The sequence below is a fragment of the Schistocerca serialis genome, chromosome 6 (genome assembly GCF_023864345.2).
Source record: "Schistocerca serialis cubense isolate TAMUIC-IGC-003099 chromosome 6, iqSchSeri2.2, whole genome shotgun sequence".
Taxonomy (NCBI): Eukaryota; Metazoa; Arthropoda; class Insecta; order Orthoptera; family Acrididae; genus Schistocerca; species Schistocerca serialis.
The window spans coordinates 287,594,665-287,616,978 of record NC_064643.1 but is presented as its reverse complement, the minus strand read 5'-3'; the positions used below and the strand labels follow the sequence as shown (position 1 = coordinate 287,616,978).

Here is a 22,314-nt window from a genome sequence, read left to right as displayed (position 1 = left end):
CATGCAGTCTGTGGGCGATAGTTTTACAACCACTAGTCTACTGTATGAAATGCCTTCTGGATATTGAGCAGCAACGTGTGTGCCATTGTCTGTGGTATGCTGGATTTAATAGCTTAACACAACAAACTCATTTTCAGAAGATCTTGTTTGTGAAATCCTTGCTGATACCTTTAGAGCAGATTCTCGTTCTGCAAAACTATCAGATTATGTGAATACAAATATTGAAATGCTGATTGTTTGTTTTAAATAATATAAAATTGCCCAATGTCGGTGGTATCAATTTGCCAACCTACATATTTGTGAAAACTTTTGATCAGAAACTGCAGCATTACCGCATAGTAGTTCATTAAGGACATAGTTGGGCTTGAAAAATAGAAGTGTAACTCATCTATAGATCTTGTGGTAAACTTCTACTTTAAGTCCTTATTCACAAATGTGTCAATAGAGTACACAGTCAGCATTTTACAGAAATGGATGTGAACTTGGTTATCATTGACTTAAAACTACATACTTTAAGTGAAAAGAGAAGCTCTACAAATAGATGGATGTTGTAGTTATGGAATAACTGCTCTCACCAGTTTCAGCAGACATTTTTATGGAAGCTTTCAGAGAATTTTCACTCTAGTCCATACTGTTGTATCTGAAGTTCTAGTCTGATCTGACTATTCAGTGGATGTCTACATAGATTCCACTATTATCATAAGCAACAGCATGTTGACATCCAGCGCGTTGTGGAAATTGAGAAGAACAGTAAGGTATCCGTCCTCATTGTGCTAGTCTTCGGGGAGCGTAATGGCACACTTGACTACATATAATATGTTGCGCCAACACTCATGATGGATACGGGCCTTGATAGTCTTGGCTGCCAGCAGTTCCCGTGCTATGGGCCAAAGGCAAATATCGCAATGTTGTGTTGTCTTAGCTATCACCAGATACTGTGGGAGCTGTACTAAGTCACAGCACTGGCTTGGCCCTCACTTGTCAATGCCAGATTGTAGAAATTTAAGTAAATGCCATAATCAGTAAAACATGTCACCTTCTCACCTCCTTTCTCAAATAATCCATTCAAAACCAGTTTTCTGTTATGTTCACGACACCTGATAGTGGGGATAGGGTGCAGTGTCATGTAAGAATGGAAGTGGCATTAGTCCAGCAAGGCTGTAGGCCAGAAGCAAATTCACAAGTGTTGTGAGGGCCAGTTGCAATGGCTGCAAAAATGTTGATTACTGTTACAGCATGACAACACTTTTGCATATCCAGAAACATTTATAGAAATACTGAAATTGTTTATATTACTAATGGATATTGCCTTTATCTTCCTTGACTATTTCGTGACCAAACCAAAGATTGGAATTATTATTACTCCACTAGTACACACGTATCTGTAAAGTAGAAAAAGTTAACTTTCATGCAACATCTGGAAAGCCCTGGTTATTTGTCTGCAGTACATTTTTTTCAAAATATTCACATTATGTTAAATTAGTATATGAAATCTAATACTTAAGCAAACTAACTTTGGATGCTGAAATATAGTTGCATAGTAAGGTTATTTAATTAAAACAAGCACATAGCGAAATAAGTCCCAATTACTTTTTATAAAGTTTTTTCTCATCTGAATCAAATAGTTTGCATTGTGATGTAGTCTGAAGTAATTGCCAAAATTTTCAGGATTGGTGGGACCACTTCATAACAGACAGAGGCTATATGTTTTGTCTAAGCTACTTGCCCAAAATATTTCTTGCTGTTGTTATAACATTGTTGGATGAAGCTTACTATAAAGTAGCTTGTTGGCTGAATGACAAAGGTATGTAACTTTATTTTAATGGATAATTTTGTTTTGCTTCACTTGTGACACATGAATATTTTCTCGCAATAAACAGTGGAGGAAGAATAAAAACAAAAGCTAAAAGCTGCAGCAAACTCAGCATAATTAAGTAATGCTTGCAGAAGTGAAAGTTGGGCACTTATTCTTCCGTAGTATGCATTGCCTGTTCTCAAAATTTCTCGAAATTTTCCTTCTGGTCTTGGAGAACATTTCTATGTAAATACCAAAGATTTAGTTTCATGCATGTTTCTGTCATTAAAATGAAATAACTGTTAATGCCATTGTATGCATGAACAAGAGTACCAAAAGTGACACATCATAAGGACTCCATATTCATTCAGGTTTACAAACATATTTACAGATATAAGCAATATTTACTATTCAAAGTTATCATGTGCTCTAAATGTGTTGTGTACTTACTTTGATAAGCCTCTGTTGTATTGTTTTCCTCTTTATGTAATTTTTATTTGAAAAATGTGTACCATGCCATACAATACTCATAATTTAGAATACAAACAAACAATAAATCCAGGTATAAAACATGGTGTTTCAAAAGTTAATATTTCATTATATTCCCAGGCACTGCTGCTAAAGACTAGTTCATTTCCCAGCCTGTAACTTGGCTGGTTAGTGTAAATACAAAGTATGCCTTTCTCAAGAAACTAAACAGTGAGACTGTGCAACACTGACAAGACATTGTGAAGCAGAGCACCAAAAATCTTATGTGGTTGCAGCTTTTAGCTATGGATTATATGCCAGAGTATGTAGAATCCGTAAATTCAATATGTTGGTGGTGAGGTAATAGCATACCCTGGAAATGCTCAGGTTCACACAGAATTTGAACTTAGAGCAGCGGAGATATAATAGCATACCCTGGAAATGCTCAGGTTCACACAGAATTTGAACTTAGAGCAGCGGAGATAATGCCAACAAAAAGTAACAGAAGTTAGGATATGAAAGATATAATCTTAATAAATTCCACTGATATATCAAAATTTGTATATTTAAAAATGTAGTTTATTAAAAACAAAGATTCCATGACTTACCAAACGGGAAAGCGCTGGTAGATAGGCACAATTTAAAAAAACACACAAACACACACACAAAATTTCAAGCTTTTGCAACCCACGGTTGCTTCGTCAGGAAAGAGGGAAGGAGAGGAAAAGATGAAAGGATGTGGGTTTTAAGGGAGAGTGTAAGGAGTCATTCCAATCCCGGGAGCGGAAAGACTTACCTTAGGGGGAAAAAGGGACAGGTGTACACTCGCACACACTCACACATCCATCCACACATATACAGACACAAGCAGACATATTTAAAGGCCAATATGTCTGCTTGTATCTGTATATGTGTGGATGGATATATTTTTCCCATGTGGAATGTTTCTTTCTATTTTATTTAAAAATGTAGTTTAGATGGATAATCTGATTTGTAAGGTTCAATCACAGTATTTTCCGTATGAGATATATAAGTTCTCACACACGTGTGTGTGTGGGAGGGAGGGGGGGGGGGGGGCACCTGTATGTGTTTGGGCAGAGGAGCATGCCCTTGAGTGTGAGTGTGAATGTCTGTATTTGAACACTGAAATAGTGAAGTTGATAGAGATATGATGACATTCTCAATATTGATAAATTGCAAGAAGACAGAATAGATGGTCATTATTTACTTTCAGGAGGTAAAATTTCAATTGGTGCCGATAGAAACCTTAAAAGTAGAACAACTTTTCAGTCTTCTGGAACTTTCATTAGGGAGTAAGAATCGATTGGCTGTGGGAAGGTTGGTAAGGAGCGGTAGACCACTGACACATGGCATTTAGAGGAACCCATATGAGAATGTGAGTGACCAGTCCCTCCTTTTCAGTTTCCCTTAATAATCCCACTTTTATATTTTTAATTTACATTTAAGTTTAGGATTTTTATTGGCAGCACTCTAAACTTCCTCTTGAGCAGATAAGTACTGATCAACGATACTATCTCCGTGTAATTTAAGTTTTCTCAGTAGAATTTTCTTACAATATAACATGTGTATATTATGTAAGAAAAAGCTTATCGTTTGAGTTAGTACCTGCATTGCCGAATCATATGTCATATGAAACATATGATGCAATTAACAAATCACATTTCTTCTTGGACTTTTACAACCAACCACCATGCAATTTAAAAAGCTAGGAAGACTTTGTCATTGCAGTAACTTAATAAAAATTTTCAGGTCTGGCAGCCTTGTCTTGACTATTGCCCCTGAACAAAAATCTTTTAACCCCAACTGCTTAAGGTAGTCCTTTTCAACCTTTTCATTTTGAGACATTTCACAGCAAACAGAATAGATATCATCCATACTAGATTTTCAATGCTAAAGAAATAAAAGTAATAATGTTTGAGAATTCTGTGTAACATGCAATGCCTTAAAGTGTAATTTGTATTGTAACCTTAAATATTTGAAGTCCATTGAAAAACCTCTGTAGACATGTCATTACTGCCATAAAATATTGCAACTGGTTGAATACAGCTCCTTGATATGTAAACTGTTTGTTTCTGCACAAAGCTACCTCTGTTTAATGTTTCATAAAAATCTTTGTAATATTTGCACCTCGTAAACAATAATTTTACTTTTTGCTCATTGTCATTCAGAATACTTTTTTCACTCTGATTTACAAGCACAGATTACACAAATGAATTTACAGTGTCTGCTATGTCTTAATGCTTATGTCACTTTCCTTTTACTCCCCTATAACATCTATGCAGAGTATATTTTGTCTCTTATATAGAAGTGAATCTTAGATTCAGCTGAAACTGTTTAAACATTCCTAGTAACCCAAAAAGATAAGTCCCTTTAGATGAGTTCAGTACACAATTTAAGTGTCCTTTCTTTGTAGAGGAGTATGGCCCAAAAGACTTATTGTCCCTCGTCAGCATTATCATCTAAAGAGATGGCTTACACAATTTTGTTACCGAATATAAACTTCAAATTGTCTTTGTGTCATCCTTTAAAGTCAAACTTCCCTTGTTCATCACTTTTAAAATTTTCCTTTATTGTGTTCTTTTTTTGATGTCTTTTAATTCTCTCTCTCTCTCTCTCTCTCTCTCTCTCTCTCTCTCTCACACACACACACACACACACACACACACACACACACACACACCCTCTCACCCCCCCTTTCCCCCCAAATTATTTAATTCTCTCTCTCTCTCTCTCTCTCTCTCTCTCTCTCACACACACACACACAAAAACCTCTCACCCCCCCCCTTTCCGCCCAAATTATTTAATGTCAATTTTGGTGTAGCACAAAGTGCTTGCATGAAAATGTGTGTTCAATTACAGACAAAGAATACATTGCTGATAAAATCTTTCTTTTGAAAAAGCAGTAGTACAAAGAGAGAAGCGTTAATTAATTAAGTTACTTTTAATATGAATAATATGAAAACCACACAATTAGCCTAAGTGACGGTATGTCCCAAAAAACTGTAAAATACATTTTAGGGTCAAAGAAGGGTGGAATGTAGGATGACTTCCAGTGTGGATTTAGGTTCAGGTAGACACAGCTGTCACCAAGAACAAACTGCTGATGGAATTTACAGCAAAGTTGTCATCACCCGGATAACCAGCTCTTGGGTCCCAGATAGTGTTTACCCATTGTAATATTTCGAAATATCAGCTACTGCATTGTGTGAACATGTAATACTTTATGTTTCCTCGAAAATTTCTGCATAGAAACCAATGAAAACAGTTTGGTGTAAAATTTCAACTGTTGTAGAGGCTTAAGGATTTTATGAATTCATCAGTAGTACTAAAAGTAATATTATCAGTGAGTAACACAGGTAGAAATGAGCAAGAAATAATTAACTTTTTCCACATTCCATTGCTCCTACACATCAGTCACTAGTGACTAAGATTTGCTTCATCTATATCTACATCTACATGGATACTCTTCAGATCACACTTAAGTGCTTGGCAGAGGGTTCATCGAACCACCTTAACAATAATTCTCATTCCACTCTCAAACAGCAGGTAAAGAAGAATAAAAACGAATACCTATACATTTCTGTGCAGGCTCTGTTTTCATTTTGTGATGATGATCATTTCTCACAATGTAGGTCAGTGCCAACAAAACATTTTTGCATTTGGAGGAGAAAGTTGGAGATTGGAATTCCATGAGAAGATCCCAGTGCAACGAGAAATGCATTTGTTTTAATGATGTCCACCCCACACTTTGATTTGCCTTCCCCACAACATTTTCTATTTGTTCTTTCCATTTTAAGTTGTTTGTAATTGTAATTCCCAGGTATTTGTTGAATTTATGGCATTCAGATTTGATTGATTAATCATGTAACTGAAGTGTGACTCCTTTTAGCGCTCATGTGCACGACATTAAGCTTTCCATTATTTAGGGTCAATTGCCAATTTTCACACCGCACAGATACATTTTCTAAATTGTTTTGCAGTTGGTTTTGATCTTCTGATAACTTTACCAGATGATAAACAACATCATAATCTGCAAACAACCTAAGACATATGCTCAGATTGCCTCCTGAATCATTTATTATGTAAGGTATAGCAGAGGGCCTATAACAGTACCTTGGAGAATGCCAGAAATCGCTTGGTTTACTCAATGACTTTCCATCAGTTACTACAGTCTGTGACTTCTCTGACAGGAAATTATGAATCCAGTCACATATGAGGGTTAGAACTTAGCTAGTGGCAACCATTTATTCACAAATGATACAAAAGAGTTACATGTTTGTACCTGTTAGTTTCCTTCAAAGTAGTCACCAGCATTGTGTAGAACCCGTTGCCAGTGATGAGGAAGTTGTTGTATACCATTAGCAGAGTCTGTTCTGTTGATGGTGTGAATGGAGCAGTCTACTGCCTGTCGAATCTCTGGAACAGTTCTGAAATGAATGCCACGAAGTGCTTCCTTCATCTTCGGAATGAAATCAAAGTCACAAAGACTTAAGTCTGGGGAGTATGGTGAATGGTAAAGTAATTCCCAGTTCCATCGACTGAACAGAGCAGCCACAGCTTGTGTTGTATGCGCCCATGCATTGTCCTGCAAAATGATGGGTGGGTTGCGCAGAAAGTGTCGCCACTTCTTTCACAAAGCTGGTCACAGGTGATGCTCCAAAAGTGAACAGTAATACTGTGCATTGACAGTCTGCTTTGGAGATACGTAATGCATTAGGATAACACCATCACAGTCGTACACAAGAATCACCATAACTTTAGACCACCCCATTCGCACCATCAACAGAACAGGCTCTGCTAACGGTATACTATGCCTTCCACATGGCTAGCAACAGGTTCTATGCAACGCTGGTGACTACTCTGAAGGACAGTAGCAGGTGCAAACATGCAACTCTTTTGTATCGGTTGTGAATAAATAGTTGCTTCTATTTAAGTTCCAACCCTCGTAAATGAGCCCATATTCCATAAGCACGCAATTTGATTGCAAACTGCTTGTGAGGTACAGTGTCAGAAGCTGTCTATAAATAGGGAATCAATCTGAAATCCCTTGTCAATACAACTCAATACTTTGTGTGAGTAAAGAGTTAGTTGTGTTTCACGAGAACAGTGTTTTCTGAATCCATGTTGACTGTGTGTCAATAGACTTCTCTTCGAGGTAATTCACAATGTTCGAATGCAATATATGTTCCAAATTTCTGCAGTGTATTGATGTTAATGATGTGGGTCAGTAATTTAGTGGATTACTCATATTGCCTTTCTTGAGTATTGGTGCGATCTGTACAGCTTTTTAGTGTTTGGGTACGGATCTTCTGTTGAGCAAGTGGTTGTATATGATTGATAAGTATAGGGTTACTGCATCAGCACACTCTGAAAGGAACATAATTGGTATATAGTCTGTACTGGAAGACTTGCTTTTATTAAGTGATTTAAGTTGCTTCACTACTCTGAGGATATTTACTTCGTCGTCTTTGGTGAAGGAATTTCAGAAGGCCGTATTTAGTAACTATGCTTTAGCAACATTGTCATAGATAGTATTTCCATTGATATTGCAGAGAGAAGGCATGGATTGTGTCTTGCCGCTAACATACTTTACATATGATCAGAATCTCTTTGGATTTTCTGACAGGTTTCAACACAAAGTTTCATTGTGGAAACTATTATAAGCATTTCGTATTGAAGTCAGTGCTAAATTTCAAGCGTTTGTAAAAGATCGCCAATCTTGGGGATTTTGCATTTGTTTAAATTTGGCATGCTCTTTTTTTTGTTTCTGCAACAGTGTTCTGACCTGTTTTGTGTACCAAAGGGGATCAGCTCTATTGTTTGTTAATTTATTTGGTATAAATCTCTCAATTGCTGTTGATACTATTTCTGTGAATTCAAGCCACATCTGGTCTACTCTTACATCATTAATTTGGAAGAAGTGGAGATTGTCTCTCAGGAAGGCATAAAGCTTTTTATCTGCTTTTTTCGATAGATATATTTTGTGCTTATTTTTGAAGGATCTGCGGGTTACAGTATTCAATCTCGCTATTACCGTCCTGTGTTCACTAATCCAGGTATCCATTTTGATATTCATTATTAGGTCAGAATTATTTGTTGCTAAGTGGTCAAGTGTGTTTTCACAACCGTTTACTTTTTGCAAGGTCAGAATTATTTGTTGCTAAGTGGTCAAGTGTGTTTTCACAATCGTTTACTTTTTGCGTGGGCTCATGAACTAACTGCTTGAAATAATTTTCAGAGAATGCATTTAGCACAATTTCCGATGATGTTTTATGCTTAAACATGTATTTTCACCAACATATGGAGGATAAATTGAAGTCACCACCAACTATAATTGTGTGAGGTGGGTACATTTTTGAAATTAGGCTCAAGTTTTCTTTGAACCTTTGAGCAATTGTCATCTGAGTTGAGAGATCAGTAAAAGGATACAATTATTATTTTATTCCGGTTGCCAAGAATGACCTCTACCCATACTAATCCACAGGAACTATCCACTTCTGTTTCGCTACAAGATAAACTTCTAACAGCAACAGACACACCACCACCAACTGTGTTTAGCCTATCTTTTCTTAACACTGTTAGGTCCTTCGCAAACATTTCAGCTGAATTTACCTCTGGCTTCAGTCAGCTTTCAGTGCCTGTAACAATTTGAGCATCAGTGCTTTCTGTTAGCACTTGGAGCTTTGGTATGTTCCCATCACTGCTACAACAGTTTACGACTCTAAGGTTTCTAGATCTACATTCTTCCTGTGTTCAGTGTGCACCCTTTGAGACTGAAGCTGTTTCTGTGTTTCCCCTAGACCCTCTAACCTAAAACACAATCTAGTCTATACCACACAGCCCCTGCTACCTATGTAGCCACCTCCCGCATGTAATGGACTTTTGGCCTATTTAGCGGAACCCGAAACCCCACCACCCTATAGCGCAAGTCGAGGAATCTGCAGCCTACATGGTTGCAGAACCATCTAGCCTCTGATTCAAACCTTCCACTCAGCTTTGTACCAGATGTCCACAATGGTCCTCTTGACTATGCTGCAAACAGTGAACACTGCTTTCATGTCACAACAGGACTGGCAGTCCTTACCACTTCTGACAGCTGCTTGAAACCAGAGAGAATCTCATCTGACATGAGCCACCAACTGCAGTTAGTGGCATCTTGTGCTCTTCATGGCATCCGGCAGGACCTGTTGCACGTTGGGAATGACTCCACCTGATATGCACATGGAGTGCCCATTGGCTTTCTGCCCCTCCTAGCAGCCATGTCCCTAAAGGGCCCCATAACACGCCTAACATTGGAGCTCCCAACTACCAATAATCCTACCCTCTGTGATTGCTCGGTTCTTGCAGGTGGAGAGATTTCCTCTGAAACAGGAAAAGCGACTCCATCTGGCTGAGGGATAGTGTCAGCCACAGACAGCACCTGGAACCTGTTTGTTAGACTAATTGGGGAGGCCTTATATTTGTCCCCTGGTAAGTCTTTCGCCACCTGCCCTGCCCCAAGGTGACTTCCCACTCGACCACTGGTGAGGGGTGAATGTCAGTACGGGAAGTAACTGGGCTGGTCATTGGTGCAGACTGATTGGAGGACTAGTGGATTGTGATGGACCAGTCCCCACAGCCATCCCACAACAGTGATGCCCATCCACTGCAATCTTGAGCTATGTAACAGAAGCCATCACAGCCTGAAGCTGACAGCGAAGTGTCACCTACTTGACTCGCATCTGCACACAGCAATCACAGTCCCTATCCATACTAAAGACTGTGAAGAATTGCACTACATGGACAAACGAATGACTATTGACAGGCACTACGGAACTCTGCTGTAAACACTGACGAAAACGCAAGAACTGTGTCTAATAAATTACATCAACACATAGGTTCAAAAACCAAACTACCAGAGCACTCAGGGGAGACAAAGTAATTTAGTACTGATTAAGAATTTGTAATATGTCACAAAATAGGTTTACTTTCCAACACAAATGAAAATGCGAGAATTGTGTCTATTAAATATTAAATCAACACACAGAAATTCAAGAAGATGAACTACCAAAGCACATGGTTAGGAACTCGTAAAGTGTCACAAAATCAGTTATTTCCCTGTTGCTGCATATATCTCAGCCAGCTGCTGCTGCCTGACTGGCTGACTACTAATGCAAACAAGCAGTCACTAGCTTTCAAGACAAATGAACAAATGACTATATACACACACTACAGAACACTGAAAAAAATGCAAGAACTGTGTCTAAGTATAATCTTATTGTATTGGGTATCCACTCAACTTAACTAATTTGGTACCTGACTAATATCTACATTATCTTGCAACTAGAAATGGGTTGAAATGGTAGCATTTCATAAATCCATATTATGTGGCAACTAAACACACTTCCTGAGAATGGTTTTTCATCGTTATGAAAGGGTAGGCGCAGGTAGTGTATGCTACCCGCCACATGGTTGTGGTACACAGGTTCTGTGCATGCATGCAGTAGATGGCCACCTCTACTCGCATATCAGCTGTTTGCCCATCTGTGCCTGTGCTACCCTGGCTGCCCACTGTTAGGAAAACAACCTGAAATGGCCTACTAAAGCTGATGCATTGAGCAGTCATTAGCCACATAAGCAAGATTGTCTGAAAGCTTAGAAAAGGTTTGTTTCCTCTGTCTGAAGTAATTCACACACACACACACACACACACACACACACACACACACGGTTACATTGTACCTGGCTTGTAGTTCAAATATTAGGCTTATTAGCTATTCTCAGAATTTTTTATCTCAGTATCATGTTCCTTGTTAAAGTTTGTAAAGATTTGGGAATGTTGTGATATTATTCCTTGAGTCAAGATTTTCATAGCTTTGTAGATGTCTTGTTCAAGTCATGCTCTTTTCCATCGCCGTATCAGATGACGTAAAAAAGGAAATGTCGTGTGGCTAGGGCCTCCCGTCGGGTAGACCGTTCGCCTGGTGCAGGTCTTTCGATTTGACGCCACTTCGGTGACCTGCGTGTCGAAGATGACTTGATACTGTGCCACTGAAGGAAAGATGCATCTTTCTAATGCAAACTTGCCATAATATTAAACTGTGACCGTTCTTGCCACAAGCAGATGCATTATCTGGTGTGATGACTACTAGATCATAGATGTAGGCTTCTTTTTCACCAAAGTATATTTATCAAATCATTCTACATGATAATTTCATCATTTCTTTGTTTATTTTAATGTTACTGTGTACAACAAATGTATTGTCATTGAGAAAAGTATCACTTAATGGACTTTACCGATTTTTTTCAATTTCCGTCTGTTGGTATACTTTGCTTAGTGCATCTGCTGTTCCTTCAGGAATGATGAATTTTCAATTCACTGGAATGAAAATTTAGATTAAAGAATACAGTGTAAGTCAATAAGGTATAAAAAAATTTGTATACTCCATTTGACTGCAAAAAATGAATACTATTTAACTGTAACGTTGGAAAATCCATGAGGCCATTCACAGACAATAATGTTGTCTATTGGGAGGTTGCAGAGACAGAAGATAGTAGAGAAATACGGGAAGACGTGCAGACAGTCAACGATTGGTTCAGTGTCTGGTATATGTCCTGCAACAAGTCTCTACTTTCATATGTTAATTTCAAGTGAGCAACAGTTGCTTCCTCAGTAGCAAAATCATCTTGTGAAATGTTCGATGCCATCAAATGCAGCCTTGATTCAAGAATTGCTTTCCAACACAAAAATACGCGTAGCAACCAATAATGGTATACTGTGGCTGTACACTGTGTAGTATTTACACAGCAGATCCACACAGAGCAGTTATGCAGCATTTTTTATTCAATGATGATTTGTAGATTACCTTCCCAAAAGTATGCAGACAATCTTGACTGCATGTCATTATTGTTATAATAAGAAAAAAAATAATTATTTGGTTGATATACTATACATAAGAGTTGCATTACAGATTCAGCTGCCATACTGAGCATTCTCCTTTGCTTTGTGTAACTGTTCCTCATAGAATTGCATGAAATTGGGAAAAAAGGAGTAAGAAATGAGATGTATGTTGTCTTGAATTTCATTATAATGTGCACCCTAGAGTATTTATGTAATACAGTTAAGAGATTCCTTGGACATGAAAGGCTCATTCCAACTTGAAAGTTTTATTTGTAAATTTACATAGTGTCTATACAGTGACACATGAATGTTTCATCATTTGTGTTTGAAATGTAGTATCAGATTCTTGTTTGTCTTTGTATCATATTTGTTTACATCAATTTAGCCATTTATGTTTGCTGCAACAACATGTAATTCAATTTTCTAATTTCTAACAACAGCTAGAAATTTAAAAAAAGACTTATCACTTTTACCAGATAATTTTATACTCAATATATTTTCTTGTGCTTTCTGACATTAAGAAGTTTCTCGTGTGCTATCACCCTAATATTGTCATCAGATAATTCAGTCCAATTTTTCAATCACATATAACTCCTCCCCCGTACATGCACCCACCCTCACCTATTGAACCCTATCACAAGCACTTTCAGTGTGCTTTAATTTGTGACAGCAACCATGAGACATGCTACAACTAATGTGTGTCTTTTTATGTGAGAATGGCAACTAGCCAGCAATCAACTCTCGTGAACGCGACTAGCCACAAACAATTGGTTACTGAATGTAAAGTTGGTAGTGTAATGAGGTTTGGCAACTGGTACAGCTATACATCTCTTGAATCCTCTCCTCCCACCCCCCCACCCCCCTTTCTTCACCCACTGCAATTGTTCCGCTAAACTGCATTGACAGAAACTGTCACTTCCAAACATCCACTATCCTCTCAGTCCACACGACCAAAACATCTATGAGGGTCACTCCAAAAGAAATGCACACTATTTTTGTAAAAATACAGTTTTCATTCTGCTGGTGTGAAAGTTTTAGTGTGTAGATACATCCTTCCCGCTTGTCATCAAGATGGCTGCTACACTTGACGTTCGTCAGAAGCAATGAGCTGTCATAGAATTCCTGTGCTGTGGAAATGAGACAGTGTGAAACATCCACAAGAGGTTGAAAAAGGTGTATGGAGATGCTGCTGTTCGATTGCAGTACAGTTAGTCGGTGGGCAAGCAGGTTACATGACGAAAGTGGGCACGGCAATATTGAGAATTGTCCTCGCAGCAGCAGGCCTCGTACTGCACACACTTCAGACAATGTGCAGAGAGTTAACGAATTGGTGGCTGCTGACAGACGCATCACAGGAACGAATTGTCATGCTACATTGGGATAGGAGAAGGAAGTGTTTGCAGAATACTGAAAGTGTTGGCATTAAAAAAGGTTTGTGCCAGGTGGGTTCGCAGGATGTAGACAGTGGCACACAAAGAAACAAGAAAAATGGTATGCAGCGAACGTTTGGAACAGTACAAGAATGGTGGAGATGAATTTCTTGGAAGAATTGTGACAGGTGATGAAACATGGCTCCATCATTTTTCACCAGAGACAAAGAGGCAATCAATGGAGTGGCATCATGCAAATTCACCCAAGAAAAAAAATTCAAAACCACACCTTCTGCTGGAATGGTTATGGCTACAGTGTTTTTCGATTCTGAAGGATTCTTGCTTGTGGACATCATGCCAAGTGGAACCACCATAAATTCCGATGCATATGCGACGACACTGAAGAAACTTCAAGCTCGACTGAGTCGTGTTTGACCACATCGGCAAAAGCAGGATGTTTTGCTGTTGCACGACAATGCTCAGCCACATGTCAGTCAAATAACCATGGAAGCAATCACAAAACTCAGATGGACAACACTGAAACACCCGCCTTACAGTCCTGACCTGGCTCCTATCATCTCTTTGGGGAACTGAAAGACTCTCTTCGTGGAACAAGGTTTGAAGATGATGACTCCCTTGTGCATGCTGCCAAACAGTGAGTCCAACAGGTTTGTCCAGAATTTTACAGTTTGGGTATACAGGCACTGGTTCCAAGATGGCGTAAGGCAGTTGAGAGGGATGGAAATCATGTGGAGAAATGAAAATATTGTTCCTAAAGGATGTATCTACACACTGTAAAAATTTCAAACATGTAGAATAAAAGATGGATTTAAAAAAAATTGTGTGCATTTCTTATGGAGTGACCTTCGTACTACTCCATAACCTCAGTCATATCCTTATCATGCCCTTATTCTTTTAACATTCTCCTGTCCACAAATTTTTCTCTCTTCCTCAATAAAGCTGTTCCAACTTAGTGACCATGCTATTGTAAGCACCAGCAGTTAGTCCTCTGTTAGGGTGGCATTGATTGGGATTTTTTTATTATTATTATTATTACTGCGTAAGTGCCACATTCAAATCTTATGTATTATTATTTCATCCAACTCATAGTGTCCTTTTGTCAAGACCATCATTGAAACTTGAATGTCAGTGATGCTCTTGAAAACTGACTAGGTACAGAATCAAATAACACTGTATAAGATTTGAGAGTGGCACTAGCCCAGTAGTAAGTACACCACACTGATGAGGACCTTGTGCAATAGTTGTTGAAACTTATTCCATCATCTTTCAGGTTTTCATGGGGGGGGGGGGGGGGGGGGGGGATGGAGTTTGTCTTATAATGACGAAAGATGAAGGCTTTTGTGTTCTTTAAGTTTATGTGTATGCCACCCATAATTCATCTGAAGCTGAGCTTTGCCTGTCCTCAGCTTTTCTCTATTATTCCTCTAATTTTACTTAGTCATCCGATGTGGAAGATCATTCTGCAGTGGTTAATAATTTTAAAGCAGTGCTCATGACTCACATGGCATCATTGATCACTCAAAACTCTTTCTGATTACTTTTGGTGAGATAATGTGTAGGCATATTATTAATGTTCATTATGAAAGAATTCTGATATAAACAGTTCTTGCCTGTAAAGCCTTATTTCATATGACCATAATATTAAGTCAGTCTTTCTTCTTTTTGACCAGAAAACTACAGGCTTGATACGAAGTATGAAAATCATCTAATCGTCAAAGTAGCATTGGTTTGTATTAAAACGGCTAGTTTGTTCTGCTTGTGTACATTATGCATTTTTTTTCATTATCAAGTGCTTCTTTGTATTTGTTGTAATAAATTTGCAATCTGTATTGCAGAGACAGTTGTAGAGTTGTCAGCTGTTTGATGCTTGTCATTTATCACTTTGCAATGTTTACAGTATTGTTGCTATTGATGTTATTTCAGCAGACTGTATTTTGTTGCAGCAACATCCAAAGCAAATTGAGTTGTGAATTATTCAGTTTATTCTGCATGATTCTCATAAAATGTGAAATTGAGTGTATAATTTAGTAAATGTTAGGCTCAGGAAGGATTATACAAAATATTTGTGATTTTGATATTCTGTGTGGAAGAAAATATTCGCATCTTCCTCAGTTCAATTTCATTTTGCTTGATAATGTTTGTTAGTCAAGCTGTTCTCAAAGTGCTTGACAAATACTTTATCTCCTGAAATATCAGATGCGGATAATGAAAAATTGTTGGTGCATTTCACTCACACCTATAAATTCAAAAATGGGTGGCTTATCATGATAATGAGAAGGCTTACCGGATAGCAACAGTAAGAGTACTCGCAAAAGAAGTACTCCAACGTAAACGACTAAAACCAAATTAAATATTGTTTTAAAACATGAAGATACTACCAAGGTGATTCCCCACTTCTTAGAACTGCCACAGCAACTCCCCTGAAAGCATTATTGAATTTAAATGAACTATATTGACTAAAATTATTGTACACCGCGCAAAATCATTTAATTTAGTAAATAAATTTCAAATTGTATAAACTTTGCAAAAAAGTGAAAATCGCAAAATCATTTAATTTAGTAAGTAAATTTCAAATTGTATAAACTTTGCAAAAAAGTGAAAATGAAATAAAATGTATATTTTATTGTTTATGGCTGACTGTACATTGTTTTTAATACACTCCTGGAAATGGAAAAAAGAACACATTGACACCGGTGTGTCAGACCCACCATACTTGCTCCGGACACTGCGAGAGGGCTGTACAAGCAATGATCACACGCACGGCACAGCGGACACACCAGGAACCGCGGTGTTGGCCGTCGAATGGCGCTAGCTGCGCAGCATTTGTGCACCGCCGCCGTCAGTGTCAGCCAGTTTGCCGTGGCATACGGAGCTCCATCGCAGTCTTTAACACTGGTAGCATGCCGCGACAGCGTGGACGTGAACCGTATGTGCAGTTGACGGACTTTGAGTGAGGGCGTATAGTGGGCATGCGGGAGGCCGGGTGGACGTACCGCCGAATTGCTCAACACGTGGGGCGTGAGGTCTCCACAGTACATCGATGTTGTCGCCAGTGGTCGGCGGAAGGTGCACGTGCCCGTCGACCTGGGACCGGACCGCAGCGACGCACGGATGCACGCCAAGACCGTAGGATCCTACGCAGTGCCGTAGGGGACCGCACCACCACTTCCCAGCAAATTAGGGACACTGTTGCTCCTGGGGTATCGGCGAGGACCATTCGCAACCGTCTCCCTGAAGCTGGGCTACGATCCCGCACACCGTTAGGCCGTCTTCCGCTCATGCCCCAACATCGTGCAGCCCGCCTCCAGTGGTGTCGCGACAGGCGTGAATGGAGGGACGAATGGAGACGTGTCGTCTTCAGCGATGAGAGTCGCTTCTGCCTTGGTGCCAATGATGGTCGTATGCGTGTTTGGCGCCGTGCAGGTGAGCGCCACAATCAGGACTGCATACGACCGAGGCACACAGGGCCAACACCCGGCATCATGGTGTGGGGAGTGATCTCCTACACTGGCCGTACACCACTGGTGATCGTCGAGGGGGCACTGAATAGTGCACGGTACATCCAAACCGTCATCGAACCCATCGTTCTACCATTCCTAGACCGGCAAGGGAACTTGCTGTTCCAACAGGACAATGCACGTCCGCATGTATCCCGTGCCACCCAAAGTGCTCTAGAAGGTGTAAGTCAACTACCCTGGCCAGCAAGATCTCCGGATCTGTCCCCCATTGAGCATGTTTGGGACTGGATGAAGCGTCGTCTCACGTGGTCTGCACGTCCAGCACGAACGCTGGTCCAACTGAGGCGCCAGGTGGACATGGCATGGCAAGCCGTTCCACAGGACTACATCCAGCATCTCTACGATTGTCTCCATGGGAGAATAGCAGCCTGCATTGCTGCGAAAGGTGGATATACACTGTACTAGTGCCGACATTGTGGATGCTCTGTTGCCTGTGTCTATGTGCCTGTGGTTCTGTCAGTGTGATCATGTGATGTATCTGACGCCAGGAATGTGTCAATAAAGTTTCCCCTTCCTGGGACAATGAATTCACGGTGTTCTTATTTCAATTTCCAGGAGTGTATGATGTGATAAAGAACAAATTTTATTTACTCCTCACTATTAATTATAAATAAAAGAAAAATTTACAATTAATAGTTGAGAAAACATCCATTTTCAAGGGATGTGTTTCATTATAATTTTACTTTTCATTTCCTTGTTTTGATAAAAGCAAAACTCATTAATTATGCCAAAGATGTAAACTTTAGCAGCTCCTGTTATATTGATATGGTAACTAAATGTGACCATAGTTTTTTATCATTTTTAATTTCCCGAAAGTACACTCCCAAGGTGTCACAGTCACTGGTATTGTCATCAATATCCTCAAAGTTATTTATATGTTTACGCAAACATCTCTTACACCCACCTTCAAAAATCTTCAAAGTAGAAAAATGGGAAGCCACATTTGTGCTGTTAGTCAGCACATTGACATGCAGTTTAATAATTCAGTGATAGTGATACATCAGATATGTTGTGACCAAATAAGGAGATGATTTCTATAGTGTTGGTATTTGGGAACTTGGCTTGTAAAATTAAACAGAAACAATAGTTCATTTTGAAAGTAAAAGTCTGGAAACAATTAACATGTTGACTGCATTATGCTTAGTTCTGGATGTTTCACTGCCAGACCAGGCTAGGCACTTGTTAGGTGTGAGACTCTGCTTTGGCTGCTGGCAGTCTCATGGCAGTCAATGTGTTAACAGCTAATGTTCATTGAAACACTCCATTCACTAACCAGATTGATGTGTAATGAATAATGCAAATGAATGGCGACAGCACAGTGATGGAGAAAAACAGAGCATCTTCATGTTACAACAGACACGTTAATCAAGACAATGTGTTGTTTTCTGGCTGGGCAGTCATGTAGACTTGCCTAAAACCCACCAGCAGGGCAAAGTGGACTTAATATACTTTGTTCATCATAAGCTGGACATGGTGTCAGTATGTATGTGTGTGTATGTTGTTAAGTAATGGGATTCTCCTTTGATAAATGAACTATATGGAACTGTATACAAGATGTGAGGCAAAATAGTAACACACTAAGTGCACTGTTGTCACTCAAACTACGAGGAGCGTTCAATAAGTAATGCAAAACATTTCTTTTTCTCAGCCAATTTCAGTTGAAAAAAATGTAGAATTTGTTGTGGGACATCGTGAAATAGTCCCACTTCAGCCTCAACAGTCTGCTAAAGTTCTGATACATGGTGGTGATATTAGGTATGTATCTGTAACAGAGGAGATAAATAGCAGACTAGCACTAGCAAAAATGGCATTCCTGACCAAGAGAAGTAAGCTGATACCAAACATAGACCTTAATTTGATGAAGCAATTTACCAGCCCTGGTGGCCATACGGTTCTACACGCTTCAGTCGGAACTGCGCGACTGCTACTGTCGCAGGTTCAAATCCTGCCTCGGGCATGGATATGTGTGATGTCCTTAGGTTAGTTAGCTTTAAGCAGTTCTAAGTTCTAGAGCCATTTGATGAAGTGATTTCTGAGAATCTATATTTGAGGCACAACATTGTATGGTAGTGAAACATGGACTGTGCGAAAACCAGAATTGAAGAGAATCAAAGCATTTGAGATAGGGTGCTACAAAAGAAAGTTGAAAATTAGGTGAACCTGTAAGATAAGAGATGAGGAAGTTCTATGCAGAATTGGGAAGCAAAGGAATATATGGAAAACATTGACAAGAAGAAGGGAAGGGATGATAGGACATGTGTTTAAGCCATCACAGAATAACTTCCATGGTACTAGGGGGAGCTGTAGAGGATAAAAATGGTAGAGAAAGACAGAGAATGGAATACACCCAGCAGCTAATTGAGGACGTAGGTTACGAGTGCTACTCTGAGATGAAGTAGTTGGCACAGCAGAGAAATTCGTAGTGGAACAGGACACATCAAACCAGTCAGAAGACTGATGACACAAAAAAGAAACAGAGATGCGTTCCAAGCAGAGAGGCAGAAAACTAAAACATTGCAGATATTCATAAGTACTTTCAGAATGTCTATGAAGATCTGGCAGTGAACAACAGCACAGTGAGTCATTGGGTGAGGTGTCTTGTCATCATCGCAACAAAGTCGCACAAACATGGCCGATCTCCTGTATGCTGGTCAGTGCGCACAGTCATGACTCCTGCAATGTTGGATTGTGCGCACACTCTCATTTGAGGTGATCGGCACAAACATTTGCTGCTCAACTGGATGTCTCTATTGGTAGTGCTGACACTGTCTTCTGCCAGTTGGGTTTCTCAAAGACATGTGCCTACAGGGCTCCTTGTCACGTAACAAAAGATTATTAAGATCAGCAAAGGACCATATGTGTGGAATTGCTTGTGCATTACAAGGCTGATTGTAACAATTTTTTGTTGAATACTGTCACAGCCTATGAAACATGCATTCGTCACTTCAAACCAGAAACAAAATGAGAATCCATGGAGTGGCTTCTCACCACCTCTTATCAAAAGAAAAAAAATGAAAGCTTCACTCCTATCTGGTGAAGTCATGGTGACAGTCTTCTGGAACTTTGAAGGGGTTATTCTGTTTGCTGTCCTCCCTCATACTGCAATAGTCAGTTTTGAAGTATATTGTGCTGCCCTCAGGAAATTGAAGAAATGACTTCAGCATCTTCAAAACCACAAAAATGCAAATGAACTTCTCCTCCATGCCAGCGCAAGTCCCCACACAAGTCTGTGCACCCGAGAGGAGATAACAAAACTTCTTCATTGGACTGTTCTTCCCCATCCACCCTAAAGCGTGGATCTCACCCCCTTCCAACTTTATCCGTTTGGCCCAATGAAGGATGCACACCACAAGAAGCAGTATGAGGGTGATTGGGAGGTCACTGATGGAGCAAATGTTGGCTCCGATGTTGATCGGTGGAGTTGTACCATGCTGGCATACATGCCCACCCAGGAAGGTGGCATAGGGCCATTGCATTGAATGGAGATTATGTTGAAAAATAGGATTTTGCAACCAAAAGAGAAGGAAGTAATATACAACCAACCTGCTTCCAGGAATAAAATGTTATGCATTATGTATTGAACACCCCTTGTATGTTCCATAGTGTCCATTATTTCTTGGTTCTGTGACACTATAGAAATGACGCTGTAACAACAGCATGCACTTACAGTCGTGAGCCGAAGGAAAGTCTTCTTCTCATAGGTGGAAGACAGGACCATGAGGGATATGAAACATCACATACCTCGCACAGTTAATTTTTAAACTGACCATGCTCCCCCTTCTTCTTCTTCTTCTTCTTCTTCTTCTTCTGTCTTTTCTTTTTCCCACCCTCAATATACCTGCACCCTTGGCAGGAGCCTATCTCACCACCTCTGCAGTATGCCTCTGGCAGGGTTTTGTCTTTTCTAACACACATAAAGATAACTTATCGGTAAAACTCTGCATTTGTGTGCAATAGATATTTGGGTTGAAGGTTAAAAAATCTAAAGACTACAGAAGCCCGAGTCACAGGTTACATAGCAGTCATAAATGAGATATTAGTTGACATAAAGCTAAATATTTCATGAAACTGTGTATATTAACATATGCACCATTTGCTCTGTCATATTTCCCAAAATATAAGTTCCATGTTGTACGTTCTTCCCGTTTCATTACTGAAGTGCAGATGTTGAATGTCGGTTAACTGTTTAAACGCAGGATGCACACTTGACAAAGTCAACATGTGGGCATGCTACATCAGTTTTGGTGTCTCTTCAATTTATAGATCATTATCAAGAGCCACTGTGATCTTGTTATCCAGATCTTTGACCTGAGCTGTTCTTTTCTTCTGTGTTTTAATCACTTAAGTGAAACTACACATTTGCACTTTGAAGAAAAATAAGGTTAGAGGGTACAACGAGAAATCATCCTCTGTTTTGAGAAATATGATTCTTTAAATAATGGTTGTGTTGGCTTGTACTTTATTGTTTCAAGCAAAATTTCAGTGTTTTGCCAAGTGGTAATTCATTCAAAACTCTTATGAATCTGTTGACTGTAATTGTTAGTTGCTCATTGTTCTTTCTTCAACAAATTATGCCTCTGTAGCCATCATAGTTTTTTTCCTTCAAACATCTATTGTACACATATGAAGAGTTTTAGATAAATGACCTTGATGGGTGATATATCCATATTTTAAGATAATTTTTATTTGGTTTTAGCCGTTCTAGCAGTGATCCTTCCCATTTGTGTGTACCATCTGCACCAAACAAAATATGTATCATGTAATTTATAAAGAGTTGCTATGAATTCTTTATTTGACATCAATACCAACTCTAAAAACTAAAAATATTGTTCATAATTGTTTCAAAATGTCTACATACAAGACAAAGAAAGCCCCATAACTAGTAACGCCAAAAATTAAAAAGCTTAGCAATTATTCAAGTGCATATAAGCAAGTTGATTTCTCATATATTTAATATACTGTTGCAGAGATTTTATTTCAAACTAGTAACTTGTTCCATGCAACTCCATTTGGTGTAGTTAGAACTATTGCAGTTCCATATTGCTGTGCTGTTTGTATGTAATCCCTTTTGTTACACATGTCAGATTTAGATTATTTTGTACCCTCAGGTCATAATGTCCATTAAAAGTCTCCTTTCTCAAATTCATGTGACAAGAAAATTTCATTGTATGAGTAAACTTATATTTAAATAACTACATTATCGCATTGAGAGCATGCTCCTTTTTTCTATAAGCCTTTAAT

At 39.1% G+C, this 22,314-nt stretch overlaps 1 protein-coding gene across 1 annotated transcript in view; it reads left to right on the top strand.

Annotated features, from left to right (window-relative positions):
- Positions 1–22,314, top strand: part of LOC126483702 (anoctamin-8) — a 192,921-nt gene that overhangs the window by 131,370 nt on the left and 39,237 nt on the right. Inside the window, exons 9-10 of the mRNA XM_050106792.1 lie at positions 1,669–1,804; positions 15,226–15,281. Coding sequence (XP_049962749.1) covers positions 1,669–1,804; positions 15,226–15,281 — 192 coding nt within the window. The remainder of the gene's footprint in view (positions 1–1,668; positions 1,805–15,225; positions 15,282–22,314) is intronic.